Genomic DNA, 22419 nt, shown 5'->3' on the forward strand with positions numbered 1-22419 from the left:
CCAGACTCCCGACTACGCACTTGGCCAGCTCTGACTGCCCCTCCCGACCAGACTCCCGACTACGCACTTGGCCAGCTCTGACTGCCCCTCCCGACCAGACTCCCGACTACGCACTTGGCCAGCTCTGACTGCCCCTCCCGACCAGACTCCCGACTACGCACTTGGCCAGCTCTGACTGCCCCTCCCGACCAGACTACCCACTCGCCCACCTTACCACCTCACTGCCCTGACCCACCCTATCCTCTCACCTATCTGCCCTACCCCTTACCCACCTACCCCCTTACCCATATAACTACCCGCTCTACCCACCTCACTCACCTTACTCCCTACCTATTCACTCATTCATCCATTCACTCACATTCAAAGACTGGACCTTTAAACTTACCATACGGCAGCAGTGTCATAAAAAGGGGGCGTGTCCTGCCTTCCCTCAACTCTCCTCCACTCTGACAGTGTTCTCCAAGGAAAGCTGCGCTGTGCATTTCAGCCTGGATCAGTAGACCTTGGAAGAAATGCGCAGAAGCATCGAGTCAGGGGAGTTGGCAAGCGCTGCAGCAATCCGACCATCATTGCCACTGTTCAGTAGATATGGGCCGTTTACTTGCTTTCAGTAGAACATGATAAGAACCCATTAAAATGGCATGTTTCTGTGCCCAGCTTTTGATACAGGACAATAGTGGTAACCTTTTTAAAATTACATTTCAAATCTTTTTGTCTGGGAAGAAGGTAGACACATCTTTAAATGCACTTTTAAACATCATTGGGTAGAGTTTCTGATTTGGGCACTATAATCAATCTGGGTGCAAAGCCTGCCTGAAATTGCCCTGTTTTTCTGAAATTAAGTTATGGCTCTAATTTTCACTCAAACTCATTTATATAATCACAAATATAAAATCTTCCATTATCCTCCACAATTGGCAGCTTGTAAAACATGGGGCAGAATTTTATGGTCCTGTGCCAGCAGGTTTGCAGGCTGGGAGGGTGCATAAAATCTCTGGATGATCTTCCCATCGCCCTCCTGCCCGCCCATGCCTGTCTGTAACTTTATGTGGTCAGGGAGCGAGGCCTAGGTGGGCTGCCTGCCCTTGCCCCAATTGAGGCAGTTGCTTCCCGCCCAGTCTCAATTTTGAGGCTGGTGGAGGGAGTTGAGTGGCAGGGGGGAAGCTTGACAGGTCACTCTGCAAGAGAGATGGGAGAGGCATCTCCCTCAAGGGTCCCCTTTCCACATCGGTTGTTTTTCACCCACCCCCCCAATCCAAGGCCAGCCCCCTGTGGGTGCTCCCTTCCCCTGGGTGATCTATCTCGCCTCCCCTCCTCATTAGACCCCACCCCCCCACTCCGCCTCCCGCTCTAACCTGGGCTTTGGGACTTAGAATTTGAGGATTGCTTGCTATCCCAGTTCTGGTCAGTGCTGCAACTGGTGCTGCAGGGACTACTGACGACAGAGCTGCTGGCCAATCAGATTGGTTTGTAGCTGTGTAAGGCTCTCTCTCTCTCTCTTTCTCTCTCTCTGTTTGGAGCATTTAATGGCTGTGGGGTTGTTGTGATTGGCAGGGCTGTGTCCCCCGCCAACTCTTTGGGTGGTGGGGCAGAAAGTCCTGCCATCTGAAAAATTTTGCCCCTAGTTTTTTTTTCCCGTGCATTTTAAAAACATTCATTACAGTGGTAACCTGCTGCAACTTTGTTAACACAACTGAAAATGGGTGTATCATAAAAAATGTGTTTTTAAGAAGAGTCTAATAAGAGTCTGGTTCCCTACTGGTGAGTTAAAGTTAAAATGGCTCATAGAAACTGGATATTAGTGGGTGACAGTCTTGAAAATGTACCTTGAAGTTCCATATTTTGCTGAGGTGAAGAAAGTCTTGCCAGTAATGTGCAGAAATCCTGTTTAGGTGAATTACCAGTCTTGCCTTCATAACATCCATGGCTCTGCTTGAGCCACTGATATCCAGGGCTTCTCGGTCTGCTTGGATGAGGGCTATGATGTTGCATCCAAATCCCTTCAAGGTCCGAGTTCTCTCTCATAATGCACGGTCCTGTCCTGCTAAAAGAGAGGCTAAGTGTGAACAGTTGAGAAGGTAAAGAGATTTTTAAAATTTGCTCATGGTGTGTTAGCATCACTGGCAAGGCCAGCATTTATTTCCCAACCCTAAATGCCCTTGAAAAGGTGGTGGTAAGCTGCCTCCTTGAACCTTCACAGCCCATGTGGTGTAGGCACACTCAGTACTGCTAGGGAGAAAATTCCAGAATTTTGACCCAGCAGCAAAGAAGGAACAGTGATATATTTCCAAGTCAGGATGGTATGTGGCTTGGAGGGGAACTTGTAGATGCTAGGACTCCAACCAGTGGAGAGTTTTCCCCTTATTCCCATTGACTCCAGTTTTTCTAGGGCTCTTTGATGTTATACTCAGTCAAATGTTGCTGTTGTGCCAAGGGCAGTCACCTACACCTCACCTCTTGAATTTATCTCTCTTGTCCATGGACAAAGGTGTCTGCTGCGTTTGTCCTTCCAGGTGGCAGAGATCATGTATTTGGAAGGTGCTGTCAAAGGAACCTTGGTACAAACTGTTGCCACTGCACACTCATCCAGGCAAGTGGGGAGTATACCATCAAACTCCCTACTTGTGTTTTGTAGTTGGTGGACAAGGGAGTCAGGAGTTGAGTTGCTCATCAGAATTCCCAGCCTCTGGTGTGCTCTTGTAGCCACAATATTTATGTGGTTGCTCCAATGAGGTTTCTGGTCAATAGTGACCCCCCCCCCCTCCACTTCCCCTACAACTTCAGGATGTTGATAGAGGATTTAGCGATAGCAACACCATTAAATATCAACAGGAGTTGGGTGGATTCTGTCTCATTGGAGATGGTTAAGCCTGGCACACTTGCTTGATGTGAATGTTGCTTGCCACTTATCAGCCCAAGCCTGAATGTTGTCCAGGTTTTGTTGCAAGTGGGCATGCACATCTTCAGTATCTGAAGCATTGCAAATGGAAATAAACACTGCGCAATCATCAGCGAACATCCCCACTTCTGGCCTTATGTTGGAGGGAAAGTCATCGATGCAACAGCTGATGATTGTTGGGCCTAGGACACTACCCTGAGGAACTTCTGCTGTGATGTCCTGGGACTGAGATGACTGACCTCCAACAACCATCTTCCTTTGAGCTAGGTATGACTCCAACCAGTGGAGAGTTTTCCCCCTGATTCTCATTGATTTCAGTTTTGCTAGGGCTCCTTGATGTTACACTGAGTCACATGCTGCCTTTGTGCCAGGGGCAGTCACCCTCACCTCTTGAATTCAGCTCTTTTGTCTATGGACAAAGGTTGTATGAGGATCAAGGCTGTTATGAGGTCAGGAACCAAGAAGATCTGGCTGAACCCAAACTGAGCATTGTTGAGCAGATTATTGGTAAATAAGGGCCACTTGCTAGCACAGTCGATGGAAGTCTCCATCACTTTGCTGATGGTTGAGGGCAGCCTGATGAGACAGTAATTGGCCTGATTGGATTTGTCCTGTTTTTTGTGGCAGAACATACCTGGGTAATTTTCTGCTTTGCTGGGTAGGTGCCAGTGTTGTAACTGTACTGGTACAGCTTGGCTAGAGGTGTGGTTTGTTGTGGAGCAAAATACCTTTTGCTGTATCTAGTGCTCTCAGGCTTGTCTCTGTGGTGACGTGGAGAATAAGAAAGATGGAATGAGGGTAAGGCGGTGATGAATATAAAGCATATGTGTGTAATGTGAAGTAAAGAAGGATTGCTTGGCTGAGTTAGTGGTTGTACAATTACTAGGATGTTAGAAGAGTATGGTGTTAGTGTGTGGTGTGAAGAGAGTAAAGGAAAAGATGAGCGTTCTTGGAGTGAGAAAGAGAAGTGCTATAGTGTGGCCTTGTGATTTTATGATTCCCCTGGAAGTACATGTGTGTTAACTTATCATGTGGGTGCAATTTCTGCACTACTGAAATTTGTCTTAAGATGTGTGAAAGAAGTTTGCTTGAAGAAGTGAGTTCATCTCCTCCCCCATGGGCAACCAACAGCAGTGTGAAGAAACCCCAATTTTATAATGACAGGATTCTCAAAGTTCCAGGGGTTGTGGATTGTACCCATGTGACTTAGTGTTCCTTATACAATGCCACTGCATATATTAATAGAAATTGAATAAACTCTTTACATTTAGCTCATTGGCATCCGTCAGCATTGGATTATGCATATCAGCGCTTATTCTATGTGTATTGGCACAAAAAGATAAAGGTCACCAGACCTCTGAACTCCATTTTGTTTTAAAGGCAAGTGTCCATTTTGAATTTATACTCCATAAGTCCATGTTGTGTGAACGTGACACTCTTGGGTTATCAGCATAATTTTTCAGAACCATGGGTCATGACAATTATATGGACACCAGCTGAGCACTGGTCTGATAAAGGGCACAAGTTCACCAAGGTAATTAATGAGCACCTCCTTGACATGTTGAAGTAGCACTTCAGGTACTGGGATAGATTTTGGACATCCCAGCAAAGGATTCAAGGTTTGTCATTGTATACTATATGGTGCACAGCTTTTCCTATCAGAGAGCATTATCATGGAGACCACAGAGGAGAAAGCCATGGGTGCATCAAGGGGATCACAAAGAGTATCAAGAAGAGCCTCAAGAGATTGCAGGTCAGAACCCCATTAAAACCATTTAGAAAGTTTTAAATTTGCAAACAGGGCCATTGCATTAACCATTCTATTTACATTTTCCTATGCTGTGCACAAATAGACTACTTACAATATGTTAAATCTACCAGGTAACTATAAAATATTCTCACCACCTGCCCACGAGCTCGCAGACCTTTGCAAGAAGACTAGTTAGAGCTTCAATGCAACAATATTCTAAAGTCAAACCATGGTGTATGCATGCTTCTAATGTTTGATTCCATAAGTACTTCCCCTTGGTGACTGTGTATGACATTCTTAAATTGGTATCAAGCTGCTTCTAAATGCTACCTTGGTGGCAGGAGTATATGAAGTGGCTGGCTGCTTTGTATGCATGCAAGTCTCATAGCATTAAAGTGGCTCTCTTCTCTCAGCAGCTGAGACCTATGAGGAAAGCCTGGATGCTTTCTGCCTTAAATACAGGCACCAGAGGGCCATTGATGGTGTGGTTTAGGGGTGCTGTCGTTATGAAAGGCAATATTATCACCCATAGCCATTCCGACCATGCTTCAACAAAGCTATATTGCAGTCCTAATGCCACGGTGAGATCGGGAAACCCCTGCCTCATGGTTCTATCTCATCAACTCCGAAGCCTGTCAAAGCTGGAAGAAATCACCTATTATAATTGGAACACTAGTCTCTAGAGCCTGAGCATCAGTGAAAGAAGTATCAAATGTCCTTTAGGACCCTCAGGCGCTCAGGGTTCTGCTGCAGATATCCCTGACTTGCAATGTGATGAGCTTAATGTGCAAGACTGTGCACATGTGGCTAGTGGATTCCTTTGCTTGAGTCATCACCTGTAGCGCACTTATTGGCATGGTCACCAATCACTGACTCAGCTCAGAAAGCATTCTTCTCATATCCTTTGAAGTCCAGCTCCTTGGTTCACAAATCAAGGTGGGGCACAAATTGGCCATCTAGATAGCAGCTTTCCCCTCCTCAGTCACCACCAGCTGCTTCCGCTCACTCGTCATCCAGTCCTGTGCCCTATTCTAGTGTCTGAATCCCTTAGGATGGACTTACACAAGTTGATGTTTTAGAGGTTTGGACCCATGGTGATGCAATGAAATGTTGGCATGGCTGGATCTACTAGAACCTGCCTCCTATTGCACACCTAGGGAAAAAAAGAGGCTCACTCTTTACTACTACATTTTTTGTAATCTTTACATGTAGCTTTCTTTAAGAAGAGCAACATGGTAAAGAGCTTCAGTATATACTGTGCTGCCAGTAAATTGATAAAAGAGTGAGATGATGAGGAAAATCAGCAGAAGATTATCACAAACATTGAACTAGTTCCAGTTACTTACTTCTCATCTTCTTTACCCTACTTTCCTAGAATTTCCAGGGTTTATTGCCCCTTCATGGCTCAAGGTTAAAAGTTAGGGGTTGCTCCTCACGTGTGTGTGTGTTCTCGCTCTCTCATTGTGGCATGTCTTCTCCTACAACTAGTGTAAGAAATTCCAATTGTGAGGATGCCATACAGTAATATCCAGTATCAGTATGCAGCTCATAGAGGAATAATGATCAAAGTATTCATCCTTCAAATACGTTATATTTTTTCCTGAATGTATGTGAGGTTGTGACTGAAGAAACAGTTACAGGTGAAATGTGCATCATTGCTATGCATAGTAAGAAGTCAAAGTAGTTCACACCAGTGTAAGGGGCAGGTAGTTGAAGATGTGCTTACTCCATTGTGTTGATGGAAATTCATAATAGCTGTCCTATCTTGGATGACCAAGTAAGGTCATTAGATTTATTTTTACTCTGCTTCTAATGCACTGTGTGGCAAAGATATCATCCACTCTCGTGGCATTTTCCCTGGGATGCTCTTCTTGGTGTCCTGTGGAGTTCATTGCTGGAATGGATCCTCTCTCCTGTGCCTCACCTCCTCCAGAAAATTTCTATGTCCCCAGCAATACAAACAGTGCAATCTCTTCCCACCTGCACTTCTTAAAGAAAAATGTATCTTTGGTTACAAACTTTTTATCTTCCAAATCATGATATCTGCACCTTTAACCTGGACAGTATTTAAAATTCTGCAGTGACATTTGATTTCCTGCCCGCCAGTAGTGCTTTCCATACGTGAAACTTACACAAAGTATTAGAATGAGGCTGACCCAGGAAATACACAGAATTATATAGAAGTTGCAGCACAGAACTAGTCCACTGAAACCAAGTGGCCCATGCTGGTGGTTATGTTCTACACAAGCCTCCTACCAACCTACATCTAACTTACCTGCATACTTTTAAAAATTGTTTATGGGATGTGGGTGTCGCTGGCTGGGCCAGCATTTATTGCCTTTCCCTAATTGCCCTTGAGAAGGTGGCAGTGAACTGCCTTCTTGAACTGCTGCAGTCCATCTGGTGTCGGTACACCCACAGTGCTGTTAGGACAGGATACCCATCTATTCATCTCTTTCTCATGTACTTATGCACACTACATACCGGGTGACTCACTTCCTATTGGGCTTCCTCCTGATCCGAAAATCAATCTGTTATCTCTACAACTTCTAATCCTGTTTACAAAAAAAATTTGGCTAACTCCTTGAAGTAGTTAATCAAAGCAACTCTATAAATTTCTGCTTCTGTCCTGTCTCATTAAATCATTCTTGTCACTTTTCTGTGAAACCTGCCTATTTTAGTCACAGGATTTCAACAATATACATGAAGCCTACATTCTCCTCAAACACATACCATGTGACATATTAATGGCAGCCCAGCAGTAGGAGTATGACAGGAGTGGGCACAAATAAGAAAGCAATCTTGCAGCATAACTTATCTATGCCAGACACCCCATTAAAATGACCCATGTTGAAAAGAAAGAGGGCAGACTCAAGATGCCAGCACTGAACATGGTGACATCAGTCTCAGAGCCATTTTATAAGTTTGTACATACAAAGCCAGTGTCACTGTAATAGCCTTGTTTTGAGATTGGGCATCCTCGCTTCCTTCTTCCACAGGGGAGCTACCTAGTTTGTCTTGTTTACCAGCTTTAGCTTGGTAAATATCCCTAAAAGCAGTTTCCGGGGATACTGGATTTAAATAATTGTTAGCTACATACAGAAGTAACTGCCTGGTGTACACAAACCTGAGCAAATCATATAAAATATGTGTTTTGAGTGTAGCTTGGTTCCACCCTCCAAGGTTGTCAAGTAGAAACCAGAATGGTTTGTCCTCAATATTTGTCTGCATTTAAGTTGGGGAATTGACATTAAATGCAGCTGTTTTTTAAACTGCAGTGTGTATTTTTGTTGAGGTGTAGGAACTTTTATAAAGCTGAAACAGGATTAATAGGGTGCATCAAAAGAAAAAATACTGATTTAGAACACAACTTAAACTTCTTTGATGTCGCTTGAATTCTTTTGAAATGAGAGGTTTCTAAGGCAGGAGAAGAATTGATGGGCATGCATGGTAAATGAGGTCAAGTAGTAGGTAACTATGGGCATGGGAAAATATATTTGCATTTGGCATGACTTTGAAATTTTTACTTAGATTTTATTGGATTTGACTTCCTGGCTGCAACCCTAGTGCAACAGGAAATTCTTCAACCTCAGGCCAGTTGTTGTCTTTTTCAAGGCCTGTGACCTTTCTCTTCCATTTGGTGCCTGATGACACTATTTTTTCTGAGAGCTACAAATTTGTCTTTGAGCCAATCATGTTGGAGAAGTCTGGGTATGTGTAATAAATGTACCTATAATTGACTGACATAAGTAGTGTTTTCTGCTACATGGTAAAACTAGGCACACATACATAATGGGCCTGAACTTCCTCGGAGTGGCAATCAGCATCGGATTGCCACTCCATGCCTAATTTATTGGCTTAATTTTTTTCAATCCTTTCTCGCCCAACCTTCCAAATCAGGCCGGGGGAGATCAATGCAGTGCAACGCGTGCCTGGGGCCTAGCATTAAAGTGCAGCTGAGTCAAAGGGAAGAAGGCCATGCCCCCTTTTTTACGGCACTAACTGCCGCAAACCACGTAAGTTTAATGGTCAGTTGAAATTTAAAAGCCCTTGACAGGTCAGGGAGAAAGTAAGTGTCTACGGTAACTGGATAGAATTTGGGGGGGTGGGGGGGGTGATGATCGGAGGTCAGGGGTGGCGGAGATTAGAGGCTGAGGGGTGGGGGGAGATAGGAGGTCGGGAGGGGCGGAGAGGAGATAGGAGGTCGGGTGGGTGTCAGGCCTAGGATTGGACATGGTGCACATGGGGGGGGGAATCCTGTGGGGGGGTCTGGGTTGGTTGGTTAGTTGGTCTGGGTCTGTACAATAGTTACCCAGGAGTTAGAAGGATTAAAACTTCTTCTAACTTTTTCTAGATAACTATTGGTGTAACCCAGTCAGAACCATCTGAAGTTTCAGATTAAAATTGCATTTTTGGATGGTTCCCAGTGCAGCGCAATTGCCCAGGGCAAGTTTTCACTTCTGGGCAATTGCCGTGCAAACCTTACCTGGGAACTCCCGAAGAGGATCCCCAAGTGTATCTTTGGGGTACCCCTCCATACGACATTGGGGAGCTCAGAAGTTACGCCCCAATCTATGACTAATGGATATTAATCAATTTCCCAAAGTGCGCGCATAAAAAGTCAAAGAACATGGTCACCCTCTTACCTGTCTCTATTATGGCTATTTTTCTCTCTACTCCTTTGTTTATGTTTCTCTCTACTCTGTTGCTTTTCATCCCTTAGCTCTTTTGACTTCTTTTGCAGTCTTGTTCTGGTTCCGCCTCTGCTTCTGCCTTTCTTATTTATTTCTTTTTGGTGAGAACTGGTAGTAGTATGGCATGATTGGCAGAGAAAGGATTACCAATGGGTGCAGGTTGCATTTGGGGTAGGGGTTGCAGGGCAAAGGTGACGCTTAACAGCTCCTTAACCATCCCCTCCCAACAATCATTCATTCTGCTCCTCCACCCCCGGCTTGTTCCCATTGTGATTGTTACTCCTTTACCTCCCATTCTCTTTTCTACCACACTTCACTGTCATCACTACTTCCTCTTTAAATAACACATTTAATCCCTCTTTGCTCCACTTGAAATCATCTCAGTTTTATCCCTCTATCATTCACTCCTGTTTATTCCTTCCCAGCCTAAGTACCCAAAAGCTTCCACATCCTTAACCAGTATCCCTCCTCCCTTCCTACCTGTTTCCCACGGTAGGTTAAATACTGTGGCTACAAGAGCAGGTCAGAGACTAGGAATCCTGCAACGAGGAACTCACCTCCTGACTCCCCAAAGCCTGACAAACATCTACAAGGCACACGTCAGGACTGTGATGGAATGCTCCCCACTTGCCTGGATGAGTGCAGCTCCCACAACACTCATGAAGCTTGACGTCGTCCAGGACAAAGCATCCCGCTTGATCGGCATCACATCCACAAACATTCACTCCCATCACAACCGAAACACAGTAGCAGCAGATCACCCAGGCTCCTACAACAGCACCTTCCAAACCCACGACCACTACCATCTAGAAGGACAAGGGCAGCAGATAGATGGGAACACCACCACCTGGAAATTCCCCTCCACGTCACTCACCAATACTGACTTGGAAATATATTGTTGTTCCTTCACTGTCACTCGGTCAAAAGCCTGGAACTCCCTAACAGCACTGTGGGTGTACGTACACCACATGGATTGCAGCGGTTCAAGAAGACAGCTCACCACCACCTTTTCAAGGGGAACTAGGGATGGGCAATAATTGCTGGCCCAGCCAGCGATGCCCACATCCCATGAATGAATAAAAAAAAATTATATATGTGAAAGTTGTAGTAGTAGTAGTTGTTTGCACAATGTCAGGGCAATATAGTTTACTAAATAATAGCAATTGTCTGTCACATATTTTACCATTGAAGGTACCTTTCACAAAACTATTGACAGCAGTAATGGGCACTGCAGGTACTAATTGAGTATTCAGAGAAACATGTGCCCCACATACCAAATTTAATGTACAATAGATATAAGGATAGTGAAAAATAATGGACCAAATCTTCTGGTCTCCAAATGGAGAATGGATGTGCAATTGAAGATGCGTATTGGGACCCTGTGGAAGACCTGATGTGCAGATCAAAGTTTAAACTTCTGATGGGTAATTCCCTTGCTCCCCAGGATCCTCTGCAAACGTGTCTGACTCTGAGCTAGAGTCAGGAATTTTGGATAATTCCACGGTACTTACCTGGGTTGTTGCCCAGGAAATGTTAGGCAGATTAAAACCTAGTCTAATTCCACAACTGACCCCCCGAATTCCCTCACTCTTGACTCCCTGAATCTCCACCCCCCCTTGACTCCCCGAATCTCCCCCCCAACTCCCTGAATCTCCCGCCCTTGACTCCCCAAATCCCCCACCTTGATTCCCCAAATCCCCCCACAATCCAACCCAACTGCACCTGACTATCACCCCCCTCCACCGACCAGACCCCACTCCAACCACAAGACCACATCCCCTGACCAGAACTGACTATCCCCCGACCACCCACCCGCCTAACCTTGAACACCCGCCTACCCCTCCAGACCACCCACATACCCCTCCCAACTTCGCCCTTCCACCTTACCTGCCTTACCCACCCTACTTGTTCACCCACTCACTCTACCCATTCACTGTACCCATTCACACACATTCAAAGACTGGACCTTTGAACCTACTCAACAGTAGCTAGTGCTGTAAAAAGGGAGGCTTGCCCTGTCTTCCCCCGACTCTACCCTACTCCGATGGAGTTCCCCGAGGGAAGCATATCTGTGAAAGCCGGGATTGGAAGACCCAGAAGATGTGTAGTGGCGCTGAGTCGGGGAATTTTCAAGTACAGCGGCAATCTGACCATCACTGCCGCTGCTTGGAAGATCTGCGCCATGATTTCTTTTGGCTTCCAGATGGGTTTGTTTTAGTTCCTGAGAATTTTGTAACAAACATCCTAAATTTTGTTGATTTGTCCATATCCAGGTTTTAGTCTCCTGTTACTTATGTTTCTATTAGAATGCGTTAGGACAATTTAACTTGGAGTGCTGGAACATCATAAGCTTTATTTGGTTCTCTTAAATGCTGCAAAAGCTTTCTTCCTTCAGTCAGAGTGCTTGAATGTGGTCCACATTTAGATTGTCCAACAAAACAAAGCTTGTCTATTCCCCCAGGTTGAAAAGTCTGGATAATTGAAATTAACTAGACTCTACAATGAGGTTGGCATTCTGTTAGACCCACTAAAACAACTTACCAATAAATAATCTATATAAAATTGTGCTTTTGTCACAAAACTATAATTTTCATAACATTATTGCGGTTTATTGTGAAGTAGGTTTATGGGTGTGAGTGTAGATTGTTCTGTCTGTATGATTTAATTACGTTAGAGTCAGATAAACTGCAAGCTCAAAATTAACAAAAGAATTTAGGGCTAAAGGGTATTTGAAATGCTAATGAGCAAACATGATGAGGTCATAGCATGTAGGGTGTGAAAGAAATTTGCATTTTTAGATAAGTTAAGGAGTTGTTTGGGTTTCAAAGGGATGGTAGAATGTTTACCACAAACAAAATAAATAGGGAAAGATTATTATGTTTATTTTTCCCAAAAGGTACTGACTATATTGGCAACATAAAAGATTTTTATATTATGGGAAAAGTACATTTCCAAACACACACAAAACAATAGAATTCACAGATTAAAGAGAGAGAAACATATATAAAGAAGGAAGGAAGGTGATGTTGTCGGGCCATATAAGAACTAAAAGGAGTGTGTGAAACATAGAAACAGAAAATAGGAGCAGGAGTAGGTCACTCGGCCCTTCAAGCCTGCTCCGTCATTCAATATGAGCATGGCTGACCCTCTATCTCAACGCTATACTCCTGCGCTCTCCCCATACCTCTTGACACCTTTAGAATCCAGAAATCTTATCTAATTCCTTCTTAAATATATTCAATGACTTGGCCTCCACAGCCTTCTGTGGTAGAGAATTCCATAGGTTCACCCTCTAAGTGAAGAAGTTTCTCCTCATCTCAGTCCTAAATGGTCTACCTTTCAGCCATGTTTGCAAAAGTCTGCTGTGTCCCATAACTAAAGTTGGAGAAAAGCCTTTGGAATTCCAGTTGAGTGGGTGCTATGGTAAATTTGCTGGCTGCTATTTAAATTCAAACTCTATTTTGGACTGTTAGCTTAAAAGGGGTGTGCAGTTGGGAGTCAGGTTAATTAGGAACTTTGGGATTTGTTATAATAAGTAACTAATCTTATGTATGTGCTTGAAATCTTTTCTTTTGTCAATAAATGTTTTAATTTTGTTTTTAAAATCTCTAAAGATGTTAATGGACTCATTTCTTCTGAATTCAGTGCACAAAATTTCTTGTAATAAATACAAATTGCAGAACCGTTGTAACAGTGTGGCCATGTTTCCCTTGTGGATTTGGTCCACCTAGCACACACCACCTGCCACATCATAGCACTTTAGTGAGTTGAGCTTCTGCCTCTATTAGAGAACATCCAAAGTTAATGTGAATACAATTATTCGTACTACTTTTACAATAATCTATTTCTGAAACTCTGGATATAAGGATCCTGCCTGTAACCTAAATTATACAGCCTGAAAGACATGCCAAGCTCTTTGACCTCACTTTGAACATGTAAAAGCACTATGTGAATGGTGACAGATAAAACTAAAACAAGAGTGGAAAATATTCCATTGAATTCCTGGCTTGTGCAACATACAAGGTTGGGAGTTTCCGGAGCTACTTGCTGCAGGACACCCAGCCTCTGACATGCTCTAGTGGCTGTCGCATTTATCTAGTAGAGTTTCTGGTCAGTGGTGGCCCCTAGGATGCTGATGGTGCATTGAATTATAAGGCGGTGGTGGTTAGGCTGTCTTCTTGCAGCTAGTCATTGCCTGGCACTTGTTAGTTGCAAATGTTACCATTTATCAGCCCTAGCCTGGATGTTATCTAGGTTTTGCTCCAGGCAGACATGGACTACTTCAGTATCTGAGAAAATGTGAATGAAATTGAACACACTCTAGGCATCAGTGAACATCCACACTTCTCACCTCATGATCGAGGGAAGGTCATTGATGAAGCAGTTAAAGATAGTTTGGACCAAGGACACAACCCTTAAGAACTCCTGCAGTGATGCCCTGGGGCCAAGATTGTTAGCTTCCAGCAACCGCAACATCTTCCTTTTGTGCCAGGTATGACTCCAACACTTGTGACTTTTCCCCTGATCCCCATTGACTTCAGTGTTCTTGGTGCCACACCTGATCAAATGCTGCTGTGATGTCAAGGGCAGTCACTCTCGCTTCACTTCTGGAATTCAGCTTGTGTCCATGTTTGGACCAAGACTGCAATGTGGCCTGGAGCTGAATGTCCTGGCGGAACCCAAACTGAACATCGGTGAACAAGTTATTGGTGAACGAGCGCCATTTGATAGGTTCTTTCCATCACCTTGCTGATGATTGAGAGTTGGCTAATGTGATGCCCCTGTTCAAGAAGGCAGGAAGACAAAAGCAAGAAACTATAGGCCAGTCAGCCTAACATCTGTGGTTGGGAAAATGCTGGAGTCCATTAATAAGGAAGAAATAGCAGGACATTTAGAAAAGCTTAACACAATCAAACAGACTCAACATGGTTTTGTGAAAGGGAAATCATGTTTGACAAATTTGCTAGAGTTCTTTGAGGATATAACAGGCCGAGTTGATAAAAGGGAACCAGTAGATGTAGTGTACTTGGATTTCCAGAAGGCAAGGCATTTGATAAGGTGCCACATAAAAGGCTATTGCACAAGATAGGAGCTCACGGTATTGGGGGTAATGTATTAGCATGGATTGAGGATTGGTTAACCCACAAAAGACAGAGTCGGGATTAATGGGTCTTTTCCAGGTTGGAATGACGTAACTAGTGGAGTTACAAGGATCAGTCCTAGGGCCTGAATTATTTGCTATCTATATTAATCACTTGGAGGCGGGGGCAGAGCGTAATGTATCCAAATTTGCTGACAATACAAATATAGGTGGGAGGCAATAGATGAAGACAAAGGAATCTGCACGGGATATTGATAGGTTGAGTGAGTGGGCAAAAAACGTGGCAGATGGAGTTTAATGTAGGAAAGTGTGAGGTCATGCACATTGCCTTTTCCTACCAGACTATTATTTAAATGGAGAGAGACTCCAAAAAAGAGCAGCACAGAGGGATCTGGGTGTTCTTCTGCATGAAATACAAAATGTTAGCATGCAGGTGCAGCAAGTAATTAAGAAGGCAAATGGAATTTTGGCCTGTATTGCTAGGGGTTGGAGTTTAAAAATAGGGAAGTCTTGTTACAACTGTACAAGGCTGCACCTGGAGTACTGTGTACAGTTTTGGTCCCTGCATTTAAGAAAGGATATACTGGCATTGGAAGCAGTTCAAAAGAGATTCACTAGGCTGATTTTTAAAAATTCATTCACGGGATGTGAATGCTGTGCCTGCATTTATTGCCAATCCCTAGTTGCTCTTGAGAAGGTGGTGGTGAGCTGCCTTCTTGAATCGCTGCAGTCCATGTGGAGTAGGTACACCCACAGTACTGTTAGGAAGAGAGTTCCAGGATTTTGACTGTGCGACAGTGAAGGAACAGTGAAATATTTCCAAGTCAGGATGGTGTGTGACTTGGAGGGGAACTTCCAGGTGGTGGCGTTCCCATCTATCTGCTGCCCTTATCTTTCTAGATGGTAGTGGTTGTGGGTTTAGAAGGTGCTGTCGAAGGAGCCTTGGTGAATTCCTGCAGTGCATCTTGTAGATGGTACACACTGCTGCTACTGTGCATCGGTGGTGGAGGGAGTGAATGTTTGTGGATGTGGTGCCAATCAAGCGGGCTGCTTTGTCCTGGGCGGTGTCCAGCTTCTTCAGTGTTGTGGGAGCTGCACTCATGCAAGCAAGTGGGGAGTATTCCATTGCACTCCTGACTTCTACCTTGTAGATGGTGGACAGACTTTGGGGAGTCAGGAGGTGAGTTACTCGTCACACAATTCCTAGCCTCCGACCTGCTCCTAGAGCCACAGTATTTATATGGCTAGTCCAGTTCAGTTCCTGGTCAATGGTAATCCCCAGGATGTTGATGGTGGGGATTCAGTGATGATTAAATGTCAAGGTGCGATGGTTAGATTCTTTCTCGTTGGAGATGGACATTGCCCGGACCTTGTGTGCCGAGAACGTTACTCACCACTTGTCAGCCCAAGCCTGGATATTGTTCAGATCTTGCTGCATTTGGACATGGACTGCTTCAGCATCTGAGGAGTCGTGAATGGTGCTGAACATTGTGCAATCATCAGCAAACATCCCCACTTCTTACCTTATGATGGAAGGAAGGTCATTGATGAAGCAGTTGAAGATGGTTGGGCCGAGGACACTACCCTGAGGAGGAACTCCTGTAGTGACGTCCTGGAGCTGAGATGACTGACCTCCAACAACCATGATCATCTTCCTTTGTGCTAGGTATGACTCCAACCAGTGGAGAGCTTTCCCCCCTGATTCCCATTGATTCCAGTTTTGCTAGGGCTCCTTGATGCCACACTTTGTCAAATGCTGCCTTGATGTCAAGGGAAGTCACTCGCGCCTCACCTCAGGAGATCAGCTCTTTTGTGCATGTTTGAACCAAGGCTGTAATGTGGCCAGGCGCTGAGTGGCCCTGGCGGAACCCACTATGCATCAGTGAGCAGGTTATTGCTAAGCAATTGCCGCTTGATAGCACTGTTGATGACCCCTTCCATTACTTTAATGATCGAGAGTAGATTAATGGGGCGGTAATTGGCTGGGTTAGGTTTGTCCCATTTTTTTTGTGAGTGGGACATACTTGGGCAATTTTCCACATAGCTGGGTAGATGCCAGTGTTGTAGCTGTACTGGAGCAGCTTGGTTAGAGCGCTGGTCTGAAGGGGTTGACTTATCAAGAACTGCTAAACAAGTTAGGTTTTACTTGTTAGAGTTTAGAAGAATGAGAGGCGATCGTATTGAAACGTACAAGTTTCTGAGGGGCTTGACAGGGTAGCTCTTGAGAAAATGTTTTCACCAGTGAAGGAATCTCAAACTAGGGGATATAGTTACAGAATAAGCGGACACTCATTTGAAACTGAGATGTGAAGGAATTTCTTCTCAGCGGGTAGTGTATGTCTGGAATTCTCTACCCCAGAGAGTTGTGGAGGCTAGATCACTGAAAGTATTTAAAGAGGAGGAAGATAGATTTTTGAAATATCGGGGAGTTGTGGGATTTGAGAAACTGGCATGAAAGAGGAGTTGAGGCCTGGGGCAGATCAGCCATAATCTTATTGAATGGTGGGGCAGGCTTGAGGGGCTGATTGGCCTACTCCTCCTATTTCTTATGTTCTTAAACATGATTTCCCCTTTAGAAATCCATGCTGGCTCTTCCTTATAAACCCATATTATTCTATGTGACTCCTAATTTTATCCTGAATAATTGTTTCTAGAATCCTGCCCACCATTGAAGTTAAACTGACTGGTCTGTAATTGCACATTCTAACCTGAGCTTGCAATTACTTGCATAAGGCTGTTGCTTCTTTGTTGCAGCCATATAACATTATCCTAGATGAAAGCTAGCACAAGAGAATTAGGATTTTCAACTATACAGCAATCGCTTTCGTATTTGCTTTCATGGCTATTTAATCCAACAATTTCATATCATGACTTTCAATCAGCTAATAGTTGCAGACTTAGAACATATTAACTGTGGTGACAATGTCCATGGAAAGTTCACTATACCCCAAGCGCTATGCTGAGTTACAACAAGGAGCACACTGGCGCCCCACTCTTTGCTTTTAATGAAGTATAAATGCCTGAGAAGAAGGATAAATTAAAGCACATGTATGACTCTGAGAATTTAAGTGACCTAGTGTTCCGATAGGGCAACCTTACCCCGACATAAAATAAATCACATTGCCGAGCAAGTTCATTTTGATAGAAATGGTTATTGCAAAGGGTAGTAGGCAATGTTAAAATTCAACACTGTATAAATCTGTCTTCTGTTATCACCAATGAAAAACAGTTATTGAAATGCGTCATATTTCTTTAAACTCACCTAGCCTTTTCAACTGGTTCTTTATCTTAACACAGGAGGTGCTATGGAAATGACGTATATGTGGTAAGCCAATTTTAGGTAAATTTACATTTCTACTGCAATGTTATAATGGGAAAGTGGGTACTTAGACTGGCTTTGAATTCTCTTGAATAGAATACACATTAGCCCAACAAATGGATTGCTTATAATATATTCACCATTCAGGATTAAGATACAGACCCATTCTAAAAGAGGATAAATTTAAAGAAATCTACCACTTCAAAACTTTTTCATTTGAGGTAGAGAAGAGAACAAGAGAATTATGCATACTTTATTATCCAATAGATTAGGTATCATTATCTAATGGTGTTGAACAACTTATGAAAGGTTTCATCTGTTTGATAGAATTGTTTTAAAGATTTGGTATTCATCGTAACTGTGACAGGGAAAATAAGGAGTAAGAAATATTATATGGATAATTGTGCTCCGAGCCTGCTAAGATCTGATGACGTAGTAAGAGTTACTGGCAAGGGAGAATAACTATGCTACCTATTAATCTCAAAATCAAAGGTAGACACACATCTCAATGCCACAGCACATATCTTTATGTTGTGCGCATATCTTTATGTTGTACATATAACTTGGCTAAATTTGGAAACATACCATTTTATTATAGCAATTCCACTCCTCATTAGTCCTCTTAACTTCCATATCTTGGCATCATCAACCACCAATTTATTTCTTCGAGCCTTTCTGACATTCTCAGTCTTGGCACCGTCTTGCATGTTGGTCCTTCATCTAAATACCTCAAAAAAGTTAATGCTGGAATCATTATTAAAGAAGTTTTAACAATGCACTTAGAACATCATAGTATTATCCGACAAAGTCAACATGGTTTTACGAAATGGAAATCGTGTTAGACAATGGAGTTATTTGAGGATGTAACTGATAGGGTATATAAAGGGGAATCAGTAGATGTAGTATATCTGGATTTCCAAAAGGCATTTGATAAGGTGCCACACAAAAGGTTAATAGGCAAGATCAGGGCTCATGGAGTTGGGAGTAATATATTAACATGGATAGCAGATTGGTTAATGAATAGGAAGCAAAGAATAGGCATAAATGGGGCATCCTCAAGTTGGCAAGCTGTGACTAGTGGAGTGCCACATGGATCAGTGCTGGAGCCTCAGCTATTTAAAATCTATATTAATGGCCTAGACAAAGAGTAATCTATCTAACTTTGATGACAATACAAAACTAGGTGGAAATGTACATTGTGAGGCAGAAACAGGCTGCAAAGAGATTTAAACACGGGAGTGAGCAATAAGATGACAGATGGTGTATAATGTGGGGAGGTGTGAGGTTACTCAATTCGGACATAAGAATAGAAAAGCAGAATTATTTTTAAAAGGTGTGAAACTTGTAAATGTTCAGAGAGATTTGGATATGCTCGTACAAGGAATTCATATACGGAACTCAGAAAGTTAGCACGTAGGTACAGCAAGGGATTAGGAAGGCAAAGGCATGTTGACCTTTATTGCAAGGTGATTGGAGTACAAGAGTAAGGAAGTCTTGCTACAGTTATACAGGGCTATGGTGAGAGCACACCTGGAGTCCAGTGTGCAGTTTTGGCCTTGATATTTAAGGGAGGGTATGCTTGCATTGGAGGCAGTACAGCAAAAGTTCACAAGATTGGTCCCTGGGAGAGAGGGTTTTCCAATGATGAGAGGCTGAGTAAATTGGGCCTATATTCTCTGGAATTTAGAAGAATGAGAGGAGATTTCACTGAAACATACAAGATTGTGAAAACTAGAAACTGGCTGGGGAATCTAGAACACTGGGCACAGTCTCAGGATAAAGGGTTGATCATTTGTGACTGAGATGAGAAATTTCTTCACTCAAAAGATTGTTAGTGCATGGAATTCTCTACTCCAAAATGTTGTTGATGTCCCATTGTTGACTATATTTAACACAGTGTTAGACAAATATTTGGGGTCTTGGAATCAAGGGATATGGGGAGCGGATGGGAAAGTGGAGTTGAGCCCAAGATCAGCCCTGATCTTATTGAATGGCGGAGCAGGCTTGATGGGCCATGTGGTCTTCTCCTGCTCCTATCTCTTGTATTCTTGGAGACAACAAAGTTGAAACTAAGGGAGTCATTTTACAGGTTTATGCTCTCATCAGAGAATCTGCAGATGGGCTGCTGGTCATTTCCTAATGATTAAAACTATTCGCTGGATATTCAGTGTGTCCACGTATTTGTGATGTGCACTGCTGACAAATGAGGTGTTCCACGTACTCCAAAGCTATTTCTCCGGAAGGAAGTTTTGTGCACAAGATCCCATACAGTATTGCATGCTTATTTGCCTGGGAAACCTCACCACTTAAGTCATTAAACTGCAGAAGGGATTGTCTGCCCTTTATGGAGCTTGCCTGATTTTTGCTCCATGTATTTCAACAGAGGGAAGATTGGGCAGGTTGTGTAGTGGTTGGACTGTGGATGTTGAGTCAATTGAAATTTTCAAAACTGAGATCAATAGATTTTTGTTAGGTAAGATTATCAAGGGATATGGAATAAAAGCTGTTAAATGGAGTTGCGGTAGAGCTCAGCCATGGTCTGATTGAATGGTGGAACATACTCGAGGGGTTGAATGACCTCCTCTGGTTCAGTTGGTTTACGTACAGGACAGGAAATGAAAACTTTTCTGAGTGGTAGGAGTCAGGCACCCAAGTAATTACTCTTGGGATTCCAGTAATTGTCATCCAATTCATATAACGCATATGAAAATATCAACAGCTGGGTCTGTCGTGTTTGAAAACAACATCAATGAACTTTCCAGAGTACTGATTAGGAATTTCATGTTGCTGTAATTATGGAAGAATTGTTAAAAGAATCAGTCTAGCAAATAGCTGCTCTCAGGAACTAAACAATAGCTGGGTTAATATTACTGCATAAGTTACTAACTAGGTTCCGTTAGTAGTATTTTTGTAATACCATTAAAAAGATGATATTTAACTTGAAAGGATGAAACATGGGCTGACAAAGATGATACCAACAGTTAAATTTTTACTTTCACCAGCAGACTGAAAACTGGCTGCTATAGACTTGGACTGAATTTCCTTTCTATTGAAGTCAATTCTCAGTATGGTGTATAACAGGTGACTGATCAACAACAGTTAGTTTCCTGCTTAGTGCTGAAAGTTGAAATCTACCAGAAATCTGTCACTGGGAAAGCCTGAGGAAAAAGGGGGTTTTATTTTGGCAAAGAGGTAACCTACAGATATGCTCAATATTATGAGGAGTATAAATAAAGTTAATGCAAATGGAAGGGTTCATGAACTGAAGACTGAGTTTATAATTTATTTAGCAATAATTAGGAATTCAAACAGAGGAATATAAGCATATATTTAAGCTACCAAGAAAATATATTAAATCAAATAGCATATGTAGATTCAAAAGATAATTCTCCTTAGAAGGAAGAGAAAGATTGGATAAGGGAGGTGAGAAGATTAGGTTAAAATTAACATTAAAAAAAGATAAATCTGTCTGGCCAAATGATTTGTCAATGTTTCTGTAATGCTGGTAATTCTGTGTGGTTTTTAGAGTGGTATGTGACAGAAGTGTTTAGGTAAGGTTTGGAAAGTATTCAAATATATACATAAAACTGTGCATAAAAATAGTCTGGTTAGGAAATGTAAATTTTAATGGTGGGAGGAGAATGGGTATCTGTCAAAGCTTTCCCATTGTTTGACTAGGTTAAGTCTGGCTTATTAACTTTGGTATATTTGAAGTTTCCTAATATTGTATAGGCATGTATGATTCCAAGCACATTTGTGTATCTCTGGCTTTGATTTTTTTTTCAGATAATAGGAAACACAGATAACTAATGTATTGAACTTCCCTTCTTCCCTCTCTTGAGCCTTTGTTCACATCGAATTGTTCATTTCACTGGCGCTACCCATCCTACTTGTAGCTTTCATTTCATATTTTCAGAATTTCCAAGGGTCAAGGTATTGATCAAGAGCAAGCATGCAATGATTAATATTGTAACCATTGCCATTGTGCTAATTTTTTAATAAAGACATACATGTGCTTCTTACTTTTTGAACTTTTAGAAAACCTCCATAAATTAACTTCAACATTATTCTCACATGATTCCTGTATAGTAGCCCTAAAGCCAATTTGTCAGGAAACTTCACATACCTCAATTATGATTTTTTTTTCTCCATTTCTAAAAGTCGCTGCAGTCAGAAAATATAGGGATAAATTTTGAGTTTGTGCTGCTGGCCTCACTTGACAGCAAGGCAGATTGGACAATTGGGTGTAAAGGTCAGCATGGCTGATTTGCAGCCCTCCTGATTTTCCATTCAGTAAATGATTAACCGGAACACTGGGAGGGTCACAAATTGAATACTTTTTTCTTTGAAGCACTTTGTCCAATCAGCCTTTCTATTGAGTAAGGCACTCAAAAGGAGGACAACCTCATAAAATTTAACCCATATGTATAGCTATAAAATTGATAGGGTGAATTATGGTTTAATTTTAGCAATACCTTAGGTTTTACTGTCTGTCAAATTTGGTCTTTATATAGGAATGCTTAAGAACAAATTGCTTGGATGAGTGTAGCTCCAACAACATGACACTTGACACCATCCAGGACAAAGCAACCCACTTGATTGGCACCCAATTCACAACCTTAAGTATTCACCCCCTCCACCACTGATGCACAGTGG

General features: G+C 42.7%; 1 protein-coding gene and 1 long non-coding RNA gene across 6 annotated transcripts in view; one reads left to right on the forward strand and one right to left on the reverse strand.

Annotated features, from left to right (window-relative positions):
* umad1 (UBAP1-MVB12-associated (UMA) domain containing 1) overlaps nucleotides 1–22419 on the forward strand; it is a 152269-nt gene that overhangs the window by 127952 nt on the left and 1898 nt on the right. The window contains exon 3 of one of the 5 annotated variants that reach the window (XM_078538798.1): nucleotides 17711–17769. The exons of the other annotated variants lie outside the window; for them this stretch is intronic. Within the exon in view, the coding sequence (XP_078394924.1) occupies nucleotides 17711–17769 (59 nt within the window). The remainder of the gene's footprint in view (nucleotides 1–17710; nucleotides 17770–22419) is intronic. 5 annotated transcript variants of the gene reach the window in all.
* The window catches only part of LOC144678839 (uncharacterized), a 97375-nt gene continuing 76812 nt past the window's right edge, over nucleotides 1857–22419 (reverse strand). Inside the window, exons 2-3 of the long non-coding RNA XR_013576192.1 lie at nucleotides 18349–18483; nucleotides 1857–2041 (exon numbers count right to left, since the gene is read on the reverse strand). This is a non-coding gene — a long non-coding RNA (uncharacterized LOC144678839). The remainder of the gene's footprint in view (nucleotides 2042–18348; nucleotides 18484–22419) is intronic.

This window comes from Cetorhinus maximus, chromosome 3 (assembly GCF_964194155.1).
Source record: "Cetorhinus maximus chromosome 3, sCetMax3.hap1.1, whole genome shotgun sequence".
Classification (NCBI taxonomy): domain Eukaryota; kingdom Metazoa; phylum Chordata; class Chondrichthyes; order Lamniformes; family Cetorhinidae; genus Cetorhinus; species Cetorhinus maximus.